This window comes from Cryptomeria japonica, chromosome 4 (assembly GCF_030272615.1).
Source record: "Cryptomeria japonica chromosome 4, Sugi_1.0, whole genome shotgun sequence".
NCBI classification, from domain to species: domain Eukaryota; kingdom Viridiplantae; phylum Streptophyta; class Pinopsida; order Cupressales; family Cupressaceae; genus Cryptomeria; species Cryptomeria japonica.
Window position 1 is genome coordinate 255,376,406 of NC_081408.1, and position 24,219 is coordinate 255,400,624.

Genomic DNA, 24,219 nt, shown 5'->3' on the forward strand with positions numbered 1-24,219 from the left:
TTCAGCAACAGAAAAAGATCTATTCAGGTTGAAAATATAAAATACATAAGAAAATTGATGATTACATCTTTCAAGCTGACCAAGTTTTGTAGATTGGCACAAAAATCTGCATTTGGTTCAGCTTAAAATAAAACAATGGACTTTCACCAATGTCCATGGCGCATCAAGGTGCCTTACTCCAAAGCTTCACCAATTTCACAAATATGCAGTCCTGTTTAGGACAATTTGTTTCCGAACAACCTGGGAGAACAAAACATAATTTGGCCCTCTTTGAATCACTAGTGTACACATTCATGAATTTCTGCGATGTAATATTTCTACAATAGTTCTTGTCAGTCATATGATCCTACAGCTCTCTTCTTGTAGTTGAGAAGACCATAACTCAAGGTCCCACTTCTAGAAATTCCTCTTGCTTAATCCTTTTGTTTGGCTGATCTGGCGACATCCTGCAAAATTGATTTCAGAATGACTATAAATTTTTACTCTTCTACTTGGCTGAGATGTACAGAATTAAAGTAAAAGATCAACTCATGAGAACGTTTGCTTCTTTGCCAATTGAGCAACACAAAGAGATACGAAAGTTGAGTAATTCCTCTAAACTGGTGTTCTGTAAATTGATTTGTGATTGAGGTGTTTTAAGAAGTATTCAACACCTATTAAGTTTAATAGAATATTAAGAGAAAAATCTTTTGCATAAAACTTGAATAGAAAAAGAGAAAAAAACATTTCAATTCACATTATAATTAATTATATGCTCGTGTATCAGAACTTCACGATTTTGATTTCTGTTTGTAAAAACACAGTAGTTTTGGAAAAAGTTGCACCATTCTTTATTTTTGGGTATTACAGACTAACTTTCAACATTTTGACTCTCATCACATATCATGATATCAATAAAGTGCCATTTGACCAAGCAAAAAATTATTAATAAAACTAGTATTGCTAATGTAACTCCACCAGTGGTTATCAGAAAAATCTCATAAATTGGAAATCTGGACTTTGGCAAACTTTGCAATTAAGTATATTTGCAGAGTTTCTATTTTCAAGTTTTTATTAAACAATGCTACAATACAAATGTCATCAATACAGGCATGGAGAAGAAGTTGAATAGTTGATAGGAGCATTAGGTGTGTAAATTAACTTTATTTATAATAGAAAACATGTCCGAGATACCTTAGATTAAACAAACATTAAGGATCAGTCAAGGAAAATTTGCTCACCTGTTAGAATTCAAGCGCTTTTGAGACTGTTGATTGATTATGCTTGCCTTAAGATTCTTAAGAGCCTCTTCAGCAGCCTGGAATTCAAAACGCATTATAATTTAAAAGCCACTTAATTAAATTTACAAAGCTGGCTTTACAAAAAGGCTAATGTACACACATTTCAGCTGACAAGTACTGAGATCATAAAGCAAATAGAACAAAACGCCTTTAATCAGCCTGATTTTATATACTGAAAAGCTAAGAAAACATTCTGACAAGAGGGTACCGCTCTGAGCAATAAACAAAATTCAATAAAGGATTATATTTCTTAATATACTTGAACACATTTTTATCATAGAGAGAAAGCACAGAAGAAAAATAGACCTCTGAAAAGAATCCATGAGAAGAGAACAGGGTAAGCTTCATCTCGGTATCAAACAGAAATTACTGATAGCGTAGACCTTGGACTTGAGCAAAATCAAAATAAACAGATCTTAATATTCTTTCATCCTAGGAATCATAATATAACAATTCAGAGGGAAGCATTCATAACTACGATAAAATTAACCTTTCTTGATGATCTTCAGAGGAAATTCCAAAAGGAAACCTAAGTAGCTAAGGCATGGAAGTTTGGTCGAGAGCACAAACAGGAACCACATTATCAAAAATAGTAGAACTTAGAGACACCAGCAATGAAGCTCGCCTTCTTGTTCTAATAAAGGGCGGAAACTCTCTTATAATAGGAATTATAAAACTTAATTAATTGATTAATAGGAACATAATCTGGAAGTTGAAAGCTACTCAGAAATGAAAGTTGGTTCAAGGACAATTTTAAGTCTAGTGCATGAAAAACTACTTGCTCCAAACTTCCTAGTTCTGGCTTGTATAGTTGCACCTAATAATTTGGGTGAGTAACGATACCTGTTTTGTGCATACATTAATTTCTGTTTATACTATTAAGGGACAAAGGCAAAGAAAGAAATAAGAACCAACTTAGAATCTCTAAGCACAACTCATGCTGTAGTATCTCAGGAAAAGTTTGTAATCTCTAAAAATACCGGAACAGTTGCAGACCTACTTGTCTTAACTATGCACATGTTGATACAAATCTCTCCACCAGACAAAATAATTTGAGTTAATAAATATTAAACAAAAATCTATTCATCAAAGAAAAAGATATAACTACCTGCAGCTTAGCTGCTTCCAAAACTGGAGAATTACTTTTTCCCAAGATTTGCCCTGCTACTTCAACCTAGCAAAAGGAGAACATCATTACAGCAGACTTTAACTCTATGTTTTTAAGCACATAACTTTAAGGAAACAATATTACAATGTTATCCTAGAGAAAAGCAAACTTCCTAACAAATTTAGCTGGAATGGAAATCTTTTTTATGTAAAAAGTGAGTAAAATGTTTAGAACATACTTGTGCATGGGAATCCATCACATTTAAAGCTCCATTTAGAGGCTGGTTTCGAAAATGAAAACTAAGTCCCTCCTTTGTGCACTGAAAATAATAATTAACCTTTATTAACATATTAAATTTTGCACTTGTTTCAAATTCTGAAAAAGTATATCTGCAGTTGAGAAATTTGCAATATCACATAGCCATAATCTCTTTAACTTATAATTTCTTAAGGTAATCTTGTGGCATGAATTGCATCAGAAGCATCGTCATACCAATTCTTTAAGAGCATTGACAGGATCATGAGTCACATTCCCATTATCATCCGATCTTTGCTCAAAACATGTTGCTTGTGCAGATATACCTGCAGATTGTGGGTCACCTGCACAAGGTAGTCTCACAAAACCCGTAGAATCTTGGGTTTCCAAAGAAGGTTGATCTCCATCCTTTTCATGACTAATCTTCTCTGTGGACCAAGTCATACAATCAGGATCTACACGTTTTGACTGCTCAGATGTGCTTGCAATAGGTATATCAGCTTCCATGGGCTTACAAGAGACTGCATTTTGCAAATCTCTTGATTGTTTTTCGCCTGATCCATTTTTCCCATTACAAAAACCTCCAGAGTTTACTGAACTGGGCTTTGATGTATGGTTTCCTGCACGGTACAATTTTAATTTGTAGAGATAAGCTCTGAATTCACAGAAGGAACCAATGGAAAAGCATAAACAAAATAAAGCAGAAAAACCCTTCAAGACAAGCCCCTCATTTAAAAGAGAAACAAATCATTTAATTTATTTTAAAACCCAAATTCTTTAACAATCTAATTATTGCAGCTCATGAACACAGAAATGTTTGATTCTAAACTATAAACTACAGTACTATCCTTCAATTAAAGTTGGATTTTCTAATAGTCACAGCTCCTTCCCATACTTTGAAAAAACTTAGAAATGTTTGTGTGCTTTGCAGATCCCTCTGCATTCTGAATTTTACCAACATACATGTGTAAGAGGATATTAAAGTAATGACTGTTCATGGAATTTGGTCATCATAGAGATGAATTTCACACAGAGGTCAAAATCCCACAATGATTGAATATCCAATATATGAATATTAATGAATGATATTTTTGAATTAATATGAAATCAATCAAAGGATTCTAACAAATTCCACCATGAAATGCAAAAGACTCACACTGCATGACATATAATGACACATCACCCAACTCTTGGTACCAAACAAATGCATAGAAGTGATCATTTCGAGATGTAAGTTTAGTCAGCTGAAAATTTGAACAAGTTTGTAATAACCACCCTTGGTGACTACTAGTTTTTGCCCCCTTGATATGGATTATAGTTAAAGCATAGCACATCACATATCTTGGTAATCTCTCTACCTCGTGGAACACAAAAAAAATGACCAACCAGTTATGTTCCAGTTCCTAACTTCCTATTGACATTTGTCCATCTTAAATTGAGGCACCAAGTATCTCTATAACTTAATAATTTATACAAGTTTAAAAGTGCTAGATTCGTAACCTTACCAAATGACGGCAATGGCAGCAATTCTATGCCACAAATTTACATTCTTGCACAAAATAGGATAAGTTCTCTATACCATGACATATCTCTAGACCTATACCTGTTCCTCAGGAAACCAAATCTTTGGCCTTGCCTCCATATCTCATTAAGGGAATCAAAGGCTCCATGGTTCACATCATAGCAGCAAATATCATTTAGGGAAAAAATAGGCAAACCAGAAGTATAATTTTTTTTGGAAAAAACAGCAAAAAATTGGATTTTAAAAGAATAAAAAAATTGTAGAAAAAAAGGCAAAAACTATTATAATTTTTTATATAAATTTAAGGGCATATCAACAGCATAGAGATATAGAGGGAAAATAAAACAGACAGTTCAACCCATGAATTGTACAAAATAGGATTTTATTGTTTATATTCATATCGCTGATTACATTGCATTGCACAAAGCATACTTCATAGTGCATATATAAGTACTAGATGGTTACAGTTGACAAAATTTCAGTTAAAATATAGTTTGTACAAAGTCAATAACTAAATTTCCAAAAAATCAAATGTAGCCAATGACCCTTGCTACTATGCTAGAGAGCTGCAGGTAATGATGATGAAGCTCCTAGTTTAGAGCCTCTCCTAAGTCGTTCAACCTCATAACTATCCAAATTGGCCTCCAGGATCTCAAAATCCTTGGGCTCAAAAAAGTCATTAAAAAGACAGTTTTCCTTTGTTGAGCAGACATCATAAACTAGAAAAAGGGAACCAACTGGTTCATTTTTGTGATTTAATATTACTTGCAATTTCTAGAACAGTGTGAAAGAGAACTATATTAAGAGTGTGAAAGGGAAATTATATGACAAAGGAAGCAATTGTAAAATTCAACTTAATACGTTTTGGATCAAATAGCTCAACATAGAGTAATAGAAAATGCTTTTGAAACAGAATCTTACATCTCAAAATACCATAAATGACATTAAAATGTTCTCATTCATAACTATTTTAGCAGATTTATAAAACATTAAAGGAGTGTTAAATATTTTTCCATTAGATAATAAAGACTTGCTACTACAAAAGAAGAGAGGAACTATTTGAGCCACAATTTTAGCTACTAATATTCAAGTAAATTTTCCTAAAACATTGATGGACTTCTGAGTTCAAAATTTGAGAGACTAGAGAAACAAGTTTCAATGAAAAATCAAAGTACTAGGAACATTCCCTTTCAATGGGACAGTTGTTGCTGAAATCTATCTAAATCATTAAAGAGAAATATACGAGGCCCACCTCAAGAGGGATTAAGATAAGCTCACAAGACTAAGGCATCACTTCTCCCAAGGCATGTTTTAGTTTTCTTCATACCTATTTAACATGCATGGAATGTTATGCTATATGTATAAAGAACTCATGTACTGCTATTGTACTCCTTGCAGGCCTTTTGAACCTCCATGTATACGACAATCCTAAATGGAAAGTAGTTCCTTAAAAATTGCAAGGCATGAATTTAAGCAATGAGTTTCAACAATTAACAAAGCATTAAGCCTATAGAATATATAGGAAATTTGAATATAGTCTAAACAATCCTTCATTTTAATATAAAATATTGCTCCAATTCATTTTTTACAACACTACAAACTGATTTTTATCTTTCTAATAGGAGCTTTTCTGCTTCTGGTTCCATAAACTGTTTTGTATATACTTTTGCTTACCACTTGATTATACAATTGCCACTACCCTACCCGCTTGTCATTAAAACTTGATGGCCAGTGTCAAAATGAAGCTCCTAATCATCACACTTTGTTAGCATATGAAAAGGAAATTTGTCCCAACTTGATCTTGATAATCTAAACAACCACTTTGGTATTATTGTTGACAATTGAAATCTTAAAATTCTTTTGAATAGCCAAGATCACAAGAATTTGAAGAAAACAAATCTCTTTAGGTTGATATCATGCAAATAGAGTTTCGTTTCAGTTTAGTCTGGCTTTCTATATTTACTTTTGGCAAGTCCTCTTATATGGTTCAAATATGTTAAAAAAAACAGATAGAAGCCTTCCTTGGTATTTTTAATATTGTCTACTACTTACAACTAAATTGTCTCTTTGGATTCATGTACATGGAAAGCATTACTACAAGCCTAAGGCAAATGACAATAGAGTTGAATATTGAGAAAAAAACAGCACATCTATTAACCATTCCATGTTAATTTCCTTAACATTAAATGCAGAAGCATCCCAACGAATGTGTCTCTACTTTACAGTCCTTAAAATCTATTAGAAATATACATCCATTCAAGGTCGCCTACCTGCTATTTGCCTCAAAAAATTGATGAAATTTGGTGAATCTTTGATGGTGAACCACATCCCAGTGGCTAGCACTCAGTTCTATGATAAAAAATTAAAAATCAACAAACATCCATGATTAAATAGTGAATTCGTTCGATTGGGGCATCACAACATGTTGGTGGATAGTAAATGCACCCCGAGGAGGATTTTTCACGATATCTTTAAAAATTGTTGAACATTGTTGAAAATCACCACTGATTAAATCTGGATTTCTGGGAGAAAAAATCATCTTGACTGGGGAATCTATGAAGATTTATACTTCTATGGTTCACATACAAAAATAGAGAGACTTCACCTTCGCATCAAGAAAGAGATCTCTAACCTCTCTTTTGGACCATAACAATTACTTAAGCTTATACAGCCAATGTAAAATAGTACGATAACAAGTATATCTCAAACAAATGATAGGATGATGTCAACAAATAGGAAAGCAGAACCACATAATGAACAGTTCATACATACTCCACATATACATATAACCAGATGGCAATAAGAAGTGGATTCGACCCTATTGCATGCATTTTATTATCCAATTCACTAATGAATAAACCCTTTAGTAAGGTGACAATGATAAAAAGGAAGACAAGCGCATTCCACACTGCACCACAGGTCCATACTTATCCTATTTCACAACTAGTTACAACACATGACATTATAAATAAGATTTCCACATCCTCCTAAATCTTTGAGTCAATGAATTCTAACATCTATCACATACACACTATTGGTGAAAGTCAAACCAACCTAGCGTGTGGTTCTCCTAGCATCTATCACTTGCATACTACTGTTAAAAACTAGCTAAGCCCTATCATAACATGGGCAGCTTCCTGCATCTACAACTTGCATGCTACTAGTAAAAGCCAACTATTGAAAGTCACCTAGAATACACCAGGATATGACATTAGCTCCCAATATCTATCACCTAGATGCTACTATTGAAAGTCAACAAGAATACACATGTATCAAACTTGATTCCAGCAACGAACTTATCATATGGCCAAATAAACATAATCAAAATATCTTATTGTTTTGCTTCACCTAGGACCAGTGGTTACGCTATCAATCACTTAAACAAATTAAACAAATAAAGCATTTAGAATCAAACTTCAAACAAGACAACATTAGCAAAACACACATTCCTTCCAATACACCAATACCTATATTAAATTCCTGAGATTAGTAGATCATGGAATTTGTTGTCTACAAGCTAATTGCAAAAGTCTGTATAAAATCTGTAAAATAAGGTAGCTCCTCTTGTTGACCACCCACATGTTATTGGTGAAAATTAACTAACCCTATAATCTGGCAAATTACTTCTATTAGAAAAGCACGCTCCCTAATTTTTGTCATGTTGGAGTACAAAAGCTTATCTATGAGTGAGTCATAGGTTTTATAATTCAAATGATCACCTAGGGATGAGTAGGGCAAGCTATGCATTAAGAATTTAGGACTACCTATGACCCCAATGTCCATCTCTCAACCCTAAATGTGATGCCATAGAAATCAACTCCTATATCTATCTTGGTTCTAGCATTCACATTCTCATATTAAAAAGTTATACGACAACAGATCTAACACTTACTGTCCTAAAGGTTCAGACCTTAGATTGGTTGATCTTGTTACATCATCACATAAGGTGATTCCTTAACCTATGCACATAGTCCTATAGGTTTTGGGAGCTAGTTTACCACCATGCAAGCAACAAATTGAGCCCATGTAAATTGGGTCCCAACTGGTCACTCATTCATAAGGCAATAAAAACTTATTAAGTAAATAATCTCAAGGACCATCCACTTAATTCACTAACAATTTCAGAAGAAGGTTAGTAATATAATCATTTGCGTGTATTATAAGGACTACATCCCAAAAAAACATACATTCTAATTATGTATCAGAAAGAATAGAGTTCCTGGACATACAAAGGTTAAACAAGGTAAGAACTAGACATACCCCATTCATCCATTTTAACAAATATAAGAACCTCATAGAGATCACATGTGCCATTTAAAATTGTACCCATTCATTCATAAACCAATAATAATCTTTTTTGGTCATTGGAAATCCCACATTGTCTAGTTAGTGTTGAGTTTTTTTGCTCAGCTAGGAACTTCTGCATAGGTTCAGTGCCAACATGTTGAAAAATTCAAGTGCTTCAAGTTAATGTCGCCACTTTAAAATAGAATTTCATAGTAAATAATAATAGTAAAATTAAAATACAATAGAATAAAAATAAAATTTAAATTAAAGTAAAAAAAGAAAAAAAAAATTAAAATTTAATTAAGTTAATGAATGGTCAAAAGACATTGAATGAGAAGTTGTGACTCCCTCAAACATGATATATAAAAGGGAGAAGAGAACCTCATTTGAGAGGGGGAGATATGGAGAAAGGGAAAAAATGAATGAAGCAAGTGAATCAAGGAAGGATTAATGGAAGTAGAAAGGAATGGGCAAAAATGATTAAAAGTTGTAACTCTATAAGCACTGTAATGAATGAAGGTTTCATTTGAGGAATACACCCACGGGAGATCAACTTGAGGAGTAGAAAATAAGCACTGTAATGAAAAATCAGAAGTGCAGATCTGATTTGAATAATAAGACAGCAATGAGGAGACATGACCCATTTGAATGGATATCTCTTTTAAAAGGGATGTGTCTCCTCAATGAGATATGAAGGTATAAAAGAGTAAGCAATTAATGGAATACAATCATCATCGAATCTCTCAAGCAGAATCAGATTCCAAGCACAGTCAGTAAATAAATACATTTGCCAAGGAAGATCGAAGCATTCGGCATAACAGCACTTCAGTCCAGGATCAACTCATAGAGGTTGAACAGCATATAAACCAAAGTGAATTCATTTTCAAATCAGGCATAATACAACAGACTGATACGATATCAGATCTGCCTTCCTCAGCACTATCTTTCTTACAATCACTTGTTGATTATGCATAATAGATAATGCTTAAGTGTATGTTGCTATAGAATATAAGATATGCTTGATTGTCTGAAATCCCTCTTGTGGGAGAAGGCCTGAAGAGTAAGATGTAGGTGGCACACGGGCTTATAAGGAAGCCGTCCTAGTAGGAAGATTGCAGCCTAGGACAAAGAGGGCACTTACAGAGTCAAGTAACCCACTTACAACCTCCCCCCGATCCTGCAAGAGGGCATGTGTCTTCCCGAAGATGAGAAATGAATGGGGAAAGCAGGTACAAGCCACCAAGCAAGCAAGAGGGCTGTGGTAGACATCCACTCTTGGGCTTGGTGTAGAAATGGCTTCGGGCAGACCCATCACGTCTCTTCCCCCAAACCCTGATATGCTTGCATTGTTGATAATCTATGAATATTATGTACTTGCCTAACCCCAATGATTAAACTATATATGTGTATATTTGCACATGTTGTTCATGTTGTGATTGCAGGAATCCAATCCAGGATTGCATTATTAAAGAGATATTTATTTGGTAAGATGTAACCCTAAGGCAAATCAGGAAGGGGACAATACAGATTTCTCTTTGAAGGACAAAAGTTCAAGTTTTTTGTTCAGCTAAATAAGTGTAAATAAATTGTAGATAAATATTTAGACTTATCTTCCATCTCATCCTTATAAGTGATAAAGACATGAGGCTGATTTTTTTGAAAGATTAGATTTTTAGCTAAATTAGCATAAAGATGGGAGCGACATATAAAGATTGTAACATACCAAGTACAGTGATTTTTTGTGCAGCTCTGAGTTGTATCAATTGTGGAGGTTGCCTTGAAAGTTTTTTGAAGGTGTAATTATCTGTGCATGCTTCCGTATTTTAAGGTTTTCATTATTGTCTGATTTATGCAATGTTATTTAGCATTAGGACATTATCACTGAATATTTTGAAAATTCTTCAGTAAGATAGTGAGTTCATCTTATAATTGACTCACACACCTATTGAGAGGATCCACAATATGACAGGTACATATATCTATCCCTCATACCCCTTACTAAGAGAAAAGAAAGCATACATCATATCAATCAAGACACAACTTCTTTACCAACCCCAATTCATTCTAATATATTGGCCTAATCAATTTAACTTAATCAAACATCACATACATATAAATTGTAAGCATAGCTTATTGATTTAATCAGACATCATTAGCCTAACTCATACACTTACTTATGCACTACTAGCAATTATTTCCTCTTGATCTTTCCTTCCTATTATATCATCTTGGATGTATTTGAACTAAATATAAGGGGCTAAGTCCTTGAAAATTTAAAGGCTTATTCCTATTTTTTTATCACATAAATCATACAGTTATACAATTTGCATGCACTCAACTTAATAACTAGTGCTATGTACTGTCCTGTTTGAAATTTTGAATATCCAGGAGGGAATATTTCGTAATATACAATCAAGTTTAATTTTAAATTTCTATACAATATTTATACACTGGAAACTATACTTTTTCCAATTGGTATTTCTGATAATTAATTGATTTTGCACAATTAAATATCTATTTAAAAGATAGCAATCAGATTTACTGACAAGCAGCAAATGTTATACTTTGAAATTTTAATAATGTTTATTGGAAGATCAGTCAACTTCGCAAAATGGTGATTTAAATGTGAAATCACTCTTGAGAAATTGTGGGTTTCTATCCTTCAATACGTTCCATGAGGAGTTTCGTCTTCAGGTTATATGAACTGCAGTTCCATGTTCGAAAGGAGTATTAATCAGATAATAAAAGATGTATTCTTCATATAGCGGTTACTTCTTGTTTGGTGTCTTTTATATATCTTTTTCCTTCAATAGTCATGATAGACCTGCCCCTTGACTTTTGATAAAATTAAACTTATTTTATATTTTATATTTTATTTTATTATTATTATAATCCCATTTTGAAAAGAGGACATAAAATGCTATTGCTGTTCCAACATTAATTAACAAACATCTGTTGATTTCTTAATAGAGTATTACAGTTTGTTTTCCTATTCAGATTGGGTTTACATGTATAAAAGGAGTAAAAGTTGCTTCCCTAGGAGCATGCATTCTCTACTCCTTTGCATCCTTTTTCCCATTTTGTTAACAACATATATCCTATTTTAAATAGAAAAGCAAATGCTTCCCCAACCCATGTGAAATATGTGGTTAATTATGTGGTTAATGAACAAAATCAAACATGAGGTTAAAGTTCAGCATCAGTTTCTCTTTAAGCTCCAAGAATAGAGAATTATTGCATCTTTGGTAAGGTTTCTTATTGCCTCCAAGTATGTTATCATTTCACTTGATTTTGCTAGCATTTAAGACACACTGACATGTTTGATATTCTCGAGATAACAAGAAAACAAAAATCCCAGGACCAACTTACACGGACCCATCACTTCATATGGCTTCAGTTTCCACATTCATTATTTTTGTCAATTCTTATCCACAATTCTAGGTCAGGTATACTATCCACAGCACTTCACTGTTCATATCATCACAAATCTCCTCGTTCTATATCATTTTAAGGAAATATCAACCTCAGTGAGTCTTCCACCTTTTTGAGCTACATCCCTCGAACTTCTATTTACAGTAAAGGTTACCCATAATATCATTTTTAACTTTTTAATAAAGGTCATCTTTTTACAGGTAGATAGATGTATACGATGATTAGAGAATGCGTCCATCCTTCCTTCTTGCTCTTAATCAACTCCTACTAATAATATTCTGTGCTAACACTAGAAGGGTACAGCCATCTCAATGCACAATTTCTAATTCACACAATAGATTTAAGAAAGACATTTAGGTATATTATCTAGTTTATCACAATACATTCAAGCATTAACAAGGATTAAGCATGGTCCTGGATCTAACTTTATATGACATAAGAATTTCAGCATAAGTTTCTAATATCATGGTACAGGTACGGATAGTTCACATCTACAGCTGTTAAGGTTTTAAAATAAAGCAACTAAGCACAAATCACAAGCACGAAAATGTTTTTGACTGAATCAATATAGGTTCCTTTTTATAGCATCACACAATATCCTAAAATGCACAACACCAAAAATGGGTTGAATCCATGTAAATAAAGCAAATTTCCCATCCATTTGTGGCATCCAATAGGGCATAAACTGTTGCATAGTTCCTTAGTGGTCCTTATGGGTAGGAACACCATGAGAGGATTTGAATAAATGTTGTGCGGCAGTTGGCAGAAGCCGGGATCCCCTCTGCTATTCCAGCTTGCATAGGACCACCCCAAAACGCAGCAGCAAATCCCCCAAAAAAAGCATATATTGGCATCTAAAACCCAGCCAGCATTCAAACTCCCAGTGCCCCTAACAGCCTAGCATCCAGTCATTTATAATCTTCAGATTGGAAAGGGCATTGGATTCCCTTTAGTCTTGTCTACACTGGCTTCCCCCTTTGAATGAAATGATTGAACAGACCACATAGTTCCCATACTTCCTTGCCGAGCCTAAACCTACTTTTGGATAAATTTAGGTCACCAACTATCATGATACACATGTTTCGAGCTGGTAAGGTGAAAGACCGATGTTTGCAATTTATGCTCCTCACTAAAGTAGCTCAACTTCCCAGATGTGTAAGATGTGGATTTGCTCCAGCAAGTTTGGAGTGTACTTGGGGAGAGTTGCAATTAACAGGGATTGCAGTGCATTACTTTGTCCCGCACAATATGTTTGAAAGAAAAAGTTCAGCCACTTAGGCAGTTCCTTCTTATTTATAAAGATTTCCTCTGGCCTTAAATAGTTAATATTTAACATTGGAGTGTTGGGTACGTTTCTTAGTACTAAAATATTTCACTTGTCTCTACATTGATGAAACGGTGATAAGCACATGGGGCTTAAGATTTCTAAATTAAACATCATTATTGATTGAATAACGTTCAAATATTACAACTTAAGATGACAATTCCATCACACTTTTCTAAATTAAACATCATTATTGATTGAATAATGTTTAAATATTACAACTTAAGATGACAATTCCATCACACTTACTGTGAAACTGATTAACACCTGCCTACAACCAGTCAAAATTGGGTGTCTTTGGGGGATGTGATAAAGTTGTGCATTGAAATCAAAACAAATGCAGTTATTTATGAAAGCAAATTCATGTTTATGAAAAACCACGTCAAGATCCATGCTGCCTCCCTTATTAAGTTACTACATGCATCAATTTTTTTTCAATCCACACAAAGGCCAGTAACTAGTGCTTCCTCTAACAAACATTAATTGTCTCATGTAAAAAAATACCTGAGAGAGAAGAATAGTCACGTTGCATGTACCCACGCTTGAGTTCATCGTCCCCACCAAAAACCTGCCATGAATCTCACCATAAGAATTTATGTCAAAATGAAGCAATTACATTATCAGTTCAAACCAACTGGAACAATAACATGCTTTCAAAATAATTTTTTAATAAAGAAACCAACTCAACAAGATCTGTAATGCACAAAAGCCAAAACTCCATTCTAAAATGCATTCATTAAGAATCCCAAGAGGTAACACACCTTTTTAGGTAGTGATCTCTTGAATTCGCGGATATTCCTGTTTGAGGGCAAAGAAGTTTCAGGGCCAGAACAAAAAGAATTGTTTCTCAAATGACAAATATCAAATGATTGAGATTCAGAATCGTAGGTGTTTTCATGTGATGTTTTCAGAATCTGTTGACACATCTTTCCTGCTCCCACAAATCCAGCAAGAATCTGATTAGGTGGTAGACTACTTTGTGTCATAGACCTCAATAAAGGAGGTTCATAGGAGTTGAAGTCACGTTGCCCAGGATCTTGGCCATGCTGTAAAATCAGCAGCCGGCGCCTCATGTTTGGATCACATTCAGATTCAGGGATTTCACCCTCTTCTCTACCAGGTGAACCATTATCACTTGGTTCTAAAATGGTATCAGCTGGTAAAGAATTAGAAGACACTACAAGTGAAGCTCCATGAGAATATTGAGGAACCTTCACACATGGTTGAGTATGAGCACTGTAAGGAGGCAGGACAATCGGTTTTGCTTGCTGCAAAGTTTGCATAAATGACTTTGGGTCTTGATTGTCCACAAGAACACGGGCGGGGCATGTGTTTAAAAGTAAATTCTGATCCTGAAAAGAATCAAAATTATAAATGCTGATGTAAATATTAAAAAATATGATATCATTAGAAAATTAAGATAATAAAATAAAAATTATAACCGAGATAATAAAGGACAATCTGAGACAATTAACAATCTACTGTATATAGTATATACCCTGAAGATTACCCAAAAGATGGGCTATATATGAAATATAAATATAACAAGTTACATAGCCACATCTCATATTGTAAACCTGGGATAGGAGGATAAAAAGGATAAACAAAATTACTTGCAGATCCAATTTCTTTTCAATCTCAGAATTTGCCGTGCCATTAAGAACAGCTAAATTGGCATTGCCATTTGCAGCTGCTTTTGCCTGAACCCCAATACAAAAAGAAAACAAACACATCCAATATTCAGATTTCATGGTTAAAAATTAAATCTTAAAACAGAAAGGGGCAATGCAAAATTCAATCAGAATCACAAAATGATCCCAAATCCTGACCTCTGTTAGCAAGTAGTTGCTAACATCAGGTGTAGCTGACAATTTTGTCACGTCAGTTTCATAGACTACTTCATCCATCTTTTGTATATGACCCTCATCAAAATCTCTGTCACAATACAAAAATCAAGAAAAATTAGAAGATGCCTAGACCCTACAAACACAAGGAATCTTACACAAAGACTTCCAAGTTTCAACAATTATTCTCTAAAACTTCATGTGAACTTCTCACTTGGCTGGGAAAGTAAAATAAAAAATTACAATCATAGATAAAATCATTTCTAGATCATATTACTTACTTAAAAAAACCACCTCTGACATTGCAAGCTACATTTCTTGCAACACATAATATTGGAAGCGGAACATTTGTCTGCTGTACAGAGAATGCTGATTGAAATCAGTACAACGTAATAGAAACTTTATCAAAGAAATCACAAATTTAAAATTGAAATCAAAGAACCTCTGCTAATGGAGCATAGTAGGGTGCAAAAGCCGGAACAACATGCACATGTGATTGATCTGTATCCTCCCAGACCTTCAATCGATCATCAATTACCATTGTAATCTTGGGATGGCAAATTCCTTTATGAAAGACATTTACTAAAGACTTTCTTAAACCTACAACAAGCATAGAAAATAGAACAACAAAAAAAAGCAACACTGAGTCATATGCTATTTAAAAACAAGTGCAAATATTGACATCACAAGCAAAATAAGTATTAGCATAGGGAAGAAAATATAATTCTATTCAGTTGCTGAAATTTGAACCTTTGAAATTGAATTACATATCTCCTTAACATAATTAGGTGTCGACGTTACTGGTTCGGAATATTTACCTGGCTTGACACAAACAACACGATCATGGAGCTCCCTAGGACTAATTAAGCTTGTCTCAGGATCAAGAAGCCTCCACATCTCCAAAGCATAATCTTTTTCTGACATTGTGCAAACAAAAACCTCAAAACGCTTGCGCCCATTAGCAATTAGGTAATTTCTTAATTCTTCCCAGGCCGGGCGCACCCTGACAAGGACACTGGTATCTCGAATCTGAAACAAGAATACAATTCTGTCTGAGTCTCACCCCAATAATAGAATACTAATTTTATCTCACTCTAGATGTATCATAAACCCCAGTAAAAGTATTTTGTCACAAACAAAAAGCAAACAATCACAACAATTTCCTGTCAAGTTAGTGCAATTGTATTCCTTTATTCATTTGGGTCATGATGTAATGTAAATTCATTTCAACATGTTGCATCTCAGCTGTAAGAGCTAGGAGGCATTTATGATCCTTAGAGCAACATCTTCCATGCAATTATGCTTCTCCAGGCAGACCTGTATGTGTGATCAAAACATTCTAGAAAGGTCCAGGTATCATATGGGATGGGGTAGAGAGCCTTAGGAAAGCTCTCTGCATAATATGTTCTCTTATAGCATGTCACAGACACCAATTCATGCCAAACAACCCATCCTGATGAATTTGAGACAAATTTGTCCTAGAGAAAGATTATCCAGAAAGAATGCACAATGAACATATTCATCCTTGCCTGTTTATTCAGAATCAAACCCATCCGAAAAATAAAACAAAGGACGAAGCTAGTTGCCCAATTTGGAGTATGGAGCAATTAGGATGCAAACTATTAAGTTACTTGGCCAATTAGAATCCTCCAAGCTGAACTTTGAGCTTGCATTAGTTAAAAGAGAGCCCTGGGATGAATGTGAAGAGTCAATTCAGAGGTGGGTTTGGCTGCAGACAATAGCCAACTGACACTTAAAGAAGAAAATGCGGAAATTATTCCCCAATCGTGTAACAAGTAAGCTTCTGGAAATCAAACCTTGCTAATTGGGCACATGTAACCTAAAATGGATTAAGCCTATGTCCCATGAGACAGCTAAAGTAGCTACAATTATAATGCACTAATTCAAACATATCGAGCTTAAAACAAAAAAGAGCCAACAAAATAATATATGATGCTCCTGCATAAATGTTTTCCTAAAGCAGATCACAAAGGCCAATTCATGCCAAACAACTCATCCTGATGAATTTGTGACGAAGTTGTCCTAGAAAATAAAATTTTCCATGCACAATTAATAAATCCATCCTTGCATGCTATTCAGAATCAAACCCAGCCTAAAAATAAGACAAAGGAAGAAATTAGTTGAACAATTTGGAGTATTGACCAATCATGTAGTAAACTATTAATTTACTTGGTCAATTAGAATCAACCATGTTGAACTTTGAGCTTGCATTAGTTAAAAGAGGACCTTGAGAGGAATGTGAAGAGTCAATCAAGAGGTGTGTTTGGCTGCAGAGGATAGCCAAATGACACTTCAAAGAGAAAATGAGGCAATTATTCCCGCATCGTATAATAATATAAGCTTCTGGAAATCAAAACCCAGCTAATTGGGGGGGTGAAACCCAATTTGAATTAAACCCATGTCCCATACAACTAAATAAAATGCACTAATTCAAAAATGTCAAGCTTATAACACAAAAGAGCCAACAAATAGAATAAATGTTTTTTACACATTCAACTAGGACTCTGTTAGCCTAAAATTGTTTTAGCTAAGTTAATATATTACTTCTGTGAGGATAGGATATTAAAAACTATTGTATCAACGTTACAAAAAGCAGTGGTTATGGGAGGTATAGCCAGGTTGCCAATTTTCAGATTAAAGAACTAAGGATATACATACATACATGTGTGTGTGGAGAGAGAGAGAGAGACGCATTATAAAAAACTATTAAATGCTAACTTTGAAACGACATGATGAATTGGCGTGAACTTTTCCTTGATTGCATTTTGTTTCATAATGCACAATCTTATAAATACACAAATGCATAATGATATATTATTAATCATGACTGGTAACCACTACCAAAGCTACAAGAATTGAGTGAATTCTCATGATACACAACATCACTAAAAACATATCATACATTATAAAGAAATGGAACTTGGAGCCTATATCTTTGGCTACATTATCCCACAAATGACAACCTATATTATAATATTATTTCCTCTCAAATGTTACCTTTAAACCTTACCTTCAGAATAAAGTATAAGCTGTAAGTCTGGCATAACTAAATCTCAAGCAAAAGTTTTCAGTATTTTAAATAACTGTATATAATTTCAAGTTATCCTTAATAGCTTAAAATTTGACGTTACTCTTTGGATTGCAAATATTTTACCCCTAAAAAACCTGCTCTTCATATGACATTTTTTACTTAAAATTGTGGCGGACACACATCAGATACTTCAACCATAATGATTCGAATAGTTTTATTCCTTCCAAGGTGATCACACAATGCTCGTGCATTTCTAGGATAGAACAGTTATAAGACTACAGTCTAGAATTGCAATTATGTACTGTAGACTCATCACTGTGTGAAATGATATTTGGCTGGGGTATTAAATGGTGTAAAGTATAAACCCTTAGCTTCCAGATTTGCTTGTCTCATCTGAATTTTTTGTTCAGATCACTATCTCTGGATAAGTCATAACCAAATTATAAGGTCAGCTCTAGCTGGGCATGCTATCTGCCAGATATGATTATGCAATAGGGTATAAGTAAACTAAATGTATTACATATCTGTCGACATTTTATTTTGATGATCAGCCACACTTCAGGAAATCGAAGACATTAAGAGAAAGCTTAAATAAAAGCTAATGAGATACACTCGACAATGTTTGGGATTTTCATTGCTATTTGGTTCTATGTTATATTCTTTTCGGAATTGGAATTCTATTTGTTATGATCAATTGGAATAGACTCTGCAAGAAATGCATGATAGCATGTCTTAGAAGCCTTTTCCTTATACAGAATTTCACAATCTTTGTTTTTAGCTGGGCCAACATTTATGTTTTAGGCTTAGGGAAATATTTTCCAACCTAGATTGTCAACTTGGGGTTGCATTTCAGGTTTTAAAAATGTGTCCGAATCATTAGAAAAAATACTTACGTACATTTTTCCCAGATCAGTGCAAATTGGCAGAAAATGAAATCAAAGAATGAATCCATAATTCCCAGTTTCGATTTCCCACTAGATGAAGATGGTGCTGTAATATTATATTTCACCTATGATCATCTATGTCCCAAGTGTAATATTGCACCTATTTTATTAATTAGAATAATAGGCTAATTCATTTCACTTACCTAGGTCGCTAAAAAAGACGTGTCAACCTTTATTGGCCATCAAGTGCCACCACTACCTCATCAATTCTTGATTGATGATAATTAGGTGCCACTTCTATCTAATCAAGGGCCACCTCTATCTCACTTGACTGAGTTAACCCATTTCCTAATTGGAGATTAACCCATGACCTCTTGAAAATGTGTTATCCTGACTCACTCATCCAAGAGGCCTATATATACACTACTTTTTGTATTGTGGCTCAATCAATCAAGTAATTAATACAATAGCATTATCCTATCTATAAAAATAAATAAAACAAATAAAAAAAAGACTAAGAGCTAATGTCAATGAATTAACCACAAATCAAAAAGACAAGATACTGTATTTCTATTCATAAGTCAATTGATTGTCTGAAATTTTAAATCTAATGAACCATAATACAAAAGATAGTGTACAATCAAATAGGTCTCTTGGATGAGTGAGTCATAATGACATGTCCAAGAGGTCATGAGTTTAACTCCCAATCGAAAGATGAGTTAACTCAGTCAAATTCGACAAAGATGGCCATTAACTAGACAAATGTGGCACCTAATTGTTATCAATCAGAAGTTGATAAGGCAGTGGTGGCACTTGATAGTTTCAAATCAATGGTGACAAATCTTTATTAGCTACCCAGGCGAGGGAAATAAATTATCCTATTATTCTAAGTAAACTTAATAAAATATGTGCAATATTACACTTGAAGTTAGGACACAGTCTATCATCAATGAAATATCAAATTACACCAACAGAAGATAGAGAAGGGTTTCACACAATTATAGTAACTTCACAATCTGAAAAGCAAAGGCAAACTCTGCCAAATCAAAAACCCGCTCTCTATATTATCTATCACGTAGTAAGGTGGGGCACTTTACCCACAATGACCCAGGTTCAAAAGCCAAAAGGCATGCACCTCAGTCGTAGTGTTACTTGTGTAAAATAGTGTTTGTATTTACTTTCCATGATTAGGAATCATGATAAAGGTATGAAGAGTTAGATATCTTCTCAGCTAAGGCATATTATATATAGTAAAAGGGAGGCCTCTTACCAATGATTAAGGCGCATTTCAACAGAAAAATCTAAAATTCGTATTTGAGTTGTGTATGAGTGCAAGAATTGAACTTCAATAACGTATTTAATGTAAAATTCTCCAATAAAATTCATAATGTTTAAGAAATAGAACCAAGCAAATTCAGATGATGATGATGATTATTCTGTTAATGTTATTAATCTTACGATACAGCGCTCTCCTAGGGTTCACAAGCCAATTTCTCTTCTCCCAAGTTCATTCTGGACAGTGCTATGGCATCTTTGCACAGCAGTATTTAAATTGCACACTGCATACTTTTGAAGATAGATTTTCAACGTTTTGGTGTTTTAACCAGATGGAGAAATGGGGAAGATAGCTAACTACGGAAAACTTTCATATAATTTATTACTCCTTGTTCTTTATATTACAGGCTCCATTGATATGTGGACACACTCTCATTTAAACTAGGGAAACAAATAAAACAGTGTCTTGTCCATTCATATAACAAGGGCCATAAACTCAAAGTCTATATATACAATGTTAATTTCAGTCTTATTCTCGTAAAATAATAGTAAAAGCAGAATAAATATTATGGCCTCTCCTCAAAAATTTAAGTGTAAAAAGAGAAAAAAGAATCATTACACAAAAATACCTTCCAAATACCAAATGTGCCCTCAGTTCGCATAAATTAACCAGTATACGAACGTGATCCTTATTATAGAGAAACAAGAAGCTTGAAAGGTGGGAAATAGCAATAACCTTATTAATGTTTCTTTTACTTTTAACAACGGTAAAGCTTAAGTCCACCAAGACTAATCAAAAACCCAGATACAATTGCAATAAATTCGTCATGAAACAAATTGGTTGGTCAACCTTACAAGCTAAAAAATTATACTGACATTACAAATGTTTCTTTTATTTTAACCGCAGTATAACTTAAAGTCTGCTAAGATTAAAGCAGCAAACCACAGGCAGTAAAAAACCTAGATAGAATTGCAATAAATCTGCCATGGAAGTTTTACAGGCATGGAAATTTACTTACATTGGGATTGATTCGTGTCAAAATAACATTTCGTTCATGCAATCTTATAATTGGGCGTATAAGAGGCAGATGATTGTCTGATGGAGCAGGCGCAATCTCAGACTGAGCTTTGAATAATTTTCCATTGTCACAAACTTCATCATTCTCACAAAACTGCTTTAAAATTTTCTGGTCTTGCTGATATCTCTTTATCTCTGCTGACAGTCCAGCCACACGTTGAGGATCAACCTCTCCCAAAATCTTTCGTCTAAGAGCCTCAATGCGATCTTCAAAAGAACGCATTGTATTTGCAACAATGAGTGTTTCATCTAAATCAAATACAATTGCTAAGCATCTAAGGTTCAACATTCCAAGACAAGAACCATAGAGTCCTGAAACTACATTAAATCCCCAAAAGCATGGCACCTGATCATGCCTATCCTCAGATAACATAGCTACTAAATGAAGCTCATTCTCTCCAAGTGTTATCATGGCAGTCTGCATATCCAAAAGAAAAAACGTATGATAAACACTGAGAATTATTATAGACAATAAGACTACAATAAACATTAACTGTTTTCCTCCATGTTGTAAAATTAAATTATATAACAGTTTGCACAACAAGAATGCAACATTCGCTGCCAAATGTGAACAAAATGCCAAGGGATCAACATTGTCAACAGCATTGGAACAAAAACTTAACTAAAATGCTAGATTAATATACATAATTAATGCCAGCAAATCGTAAATGAGAAATATAATATTTATATCCATTCTAAAACTCTGAAGTAAATCAGGGTTTAAGTAAAAACTCCAAGCTTCTGATGGTGAGAGCAACTAGCTTGCCTCTACACCTCCTACAGACTAAATTGTAAGCTCTCTGAGCATTTCTTGGTATCTTACCATATGCTATGTTTATTCTATTTGGTTTTGTTTTTAGCTGACTTTTAAGCTGCTCCCTATTAGGTTGCTCTTGATTTGTTCGGTGTACACCCATTCCATTGAACCACTTCATTCAAACAAAGGATACTATCATAATTTCATTTTAATTTCTAGTTGTGCATTACAAAATTGATTTTCATTGTACTTTCATTCTATTAAATTAGAAATTCAAACTATAGGAAAATTACTATGCAAAAATACTAAAGAAAAGAGGGCAAGTACCTTTGCTTCTATTAGGCATGATTTATGAAGAGAGATTAGATTTGAGTGATCAAGTTGGGACTGTTGTTCCTTTAGCTCCATTTTGAAACAGACCCCATTTGAAGCAATTGAATGTAGCACAACTAAAGGTGAACACCTTTTGCTTTGACTGGAAAATTCAGAGATACGAATCTCCTTGCTAATTATACTCATCAAATAGGCATCTTCATATTGAGGATAGATGCACACTTCTCCCACATAGGTATCTCCATGATAAAGCTTAGAACTGAGCTTCTCACAAGCCATTCTCACTGATATTTTCTTTTAAGGCAATTTCTTAGTCTATTACAAATATAGATAATAAATGTCAAATCCCTTCTCTTACAGTTTTCCACATCTAAAATCAACAGTAATATGCCAGATTCTTCCCTTACTAACAAGGCATTAGAATGAGATTGATTTGATGTGTTTAACAAAACCAGTCTGCCAGCCTACCATCTCCAATTGGTCAACCAAAATTCAAAAAACTGCTCAATTCCTGAATCCCACATCTCTCGATTACTGCCCAGCATAAATATTATACATTATACGACCTCACATTTAAAATTCCTATTCAATCTTATTCTTGTTACCATTTACCATCCTAAATTGCCATTGAATGATCAAATGGGTTCAATGCTCTGCACGAGGGGTACAGAAAACATATTTCTAATATTCCTCTTTCAATATAACATTGATTTGGGTCCTTTTTTCAAGCCTTATAAGAACAAATTCAGGCGTTTCATTAGAATTCCATTGCTTCCATTTCCATTTCCCTTTACCCTTGATGGTGCTGATTATTTAAAATATTCAAATTAGATGCTTTAACTTCTTCTTGGATTACCCTTCAAACAGTATTTTATCTTGTTTGTCATGTAATGATTCAAAAGGTATAATAATGCAGGAAAAATGCATCTATCCGACAACAAAAAGGGGAACAAAGTTCTGTCAATCCTTCTGAGAACCGACCTAAAGACTGATTGATTTCTAAACAGACCCTAACAAACCCTAGAACCTTAAAACAGTAACCCTAAATTCCAGATGCAATTCAACCCTTGAAACCCATCAAGGAAAACTTAAATAACGGGATGGATCTACAAGCTTCCACTCCCTAACAACAAATACAGGTCAAAGGTAAAATGAACAACACTAGGAAACAATGAGTCCCACCCAATGACCAAATCATAAAACCTAGAAATGCTTCTGATCTTATAAATCTATATATATAGGAAGCTCAGAATATCTGTGATGGCAGTCGTAGAAAATATATATTCGAGATGAATCTAAACATGTATCTATCTACCATTTTATACACGATTTGAAACCCGAAGGGTGATAAGGGTGACCGTGATGCCCGGCTTTTAACCGCCGAGGGTACAAAATATACCAAGAATGGCTAGGTTTAGGATGTGTGGATGGTAGTATTTTAATTTCCTTTACTGTTGTTGCTGTAAATGTTGTCTTTATAAGCCTTGTCCACATGAGAATCTCAAATATTTAAATAAATAATACTATTATTAGATTTTTTAGTTTTGGTGTCATTTGACTTGTCTATTTTTAATTGATCTCGTTTCAACCTTCTCCTCCTTATAATTTTATTAATATCTGTGATTAAAAAAAATAGATTTATCATATTCTAGCTGAAAAACTACACACCAAATTATGTTCAAAGATAGAATAAAATTTACTCATCGAAAACCTTCGCCTACTTAAAACAACAACAAACAATAACTATGCCATAGTTTTTTTTAAGTTTATCTGTCATCATAAAAGTTG

At 34.0% G+C, this 24,219-nt stretch overlaps 1 protein-coding gene across 3 annotated transcripts; it reads right to left on the bottom strand.

Annotated features, from left to right (window-relative positions):
* On the bottom strand, positions 1-23,856 carry LOC131065552 (RNA polymerase II C-terminal domain phosphatase-like 1). 3 transcript variants are annotated; one of them, XM_058000094.2, is made up of 14 exons: positions 22,426-23,854; positions 21,283-21,759; positions 15,871-16,081; positions 15,495-15,652; positions 15,334-15,404; positions 15,038-15,143; positions 14,822-14,908; positions 13,970-14,560; positions 13,713-13,776; positions 2,881-3,263; positions 2,627-2,707; positions 2,389-2,454; positions 1,221-1,297; positions 1-446 (listed from the first exon to the last, which is right to left on the bottom strand). In XM_058000094.2, exons 1-14 carry the CDS (start codon positions 22,708-22,710, stop codon positions 383-385), a joined length of 2,721 nt encoding a protein of 906 aa, XP_057856077.2. In that variant the 5' UTR covers positions 22,711-23,854; the 3' UTR covers positions 1-382. The 3 variants fall into 3 exon arrangements, with proteins under 3 accessions (XP_057856077.2, XP_057856076.2, XP_057856078.1); XM_058000093.2 differs by having other exon boundaries at positions 15,334-15,407; XM_058000095.2 differs by lacking the exon at positions 13,970-14,560 and having other exon boundaries at positions 15,334-15,407; positions 22,426-23,856.
* Between the last annotated feature and the right edge of the window lie 363 nt (positions 23,857-24,219).

What these genes read in the sequence shown, in the direction of transcription:
- LOC131065552 (XM_058000093.2), bottom strand. Translation starts at nt 22,710, where the DNA reads ATGGCTTGTGAGAAGCTCAGTTCTAAGCTTTATCATGGAGATACCTAT. An exon ending in AAAAGAAATTGGATCTGCAA is followed by an intron (nt 14,561 to 14,821) that starts GTAATTTTGTTT and finishes GATTCTTTTCAG; the next exon opens with GATCAGAATTTACTTTTAAA. An exon ending in TCAATGCTCTTAAAGAATTG is followed by an intron (nt 2,708 to 2,880) that starts GTATGACGATGC and finishes TATTATTTTCAG; the next exon opens with TGCACAAAGGAGGGACTTAG.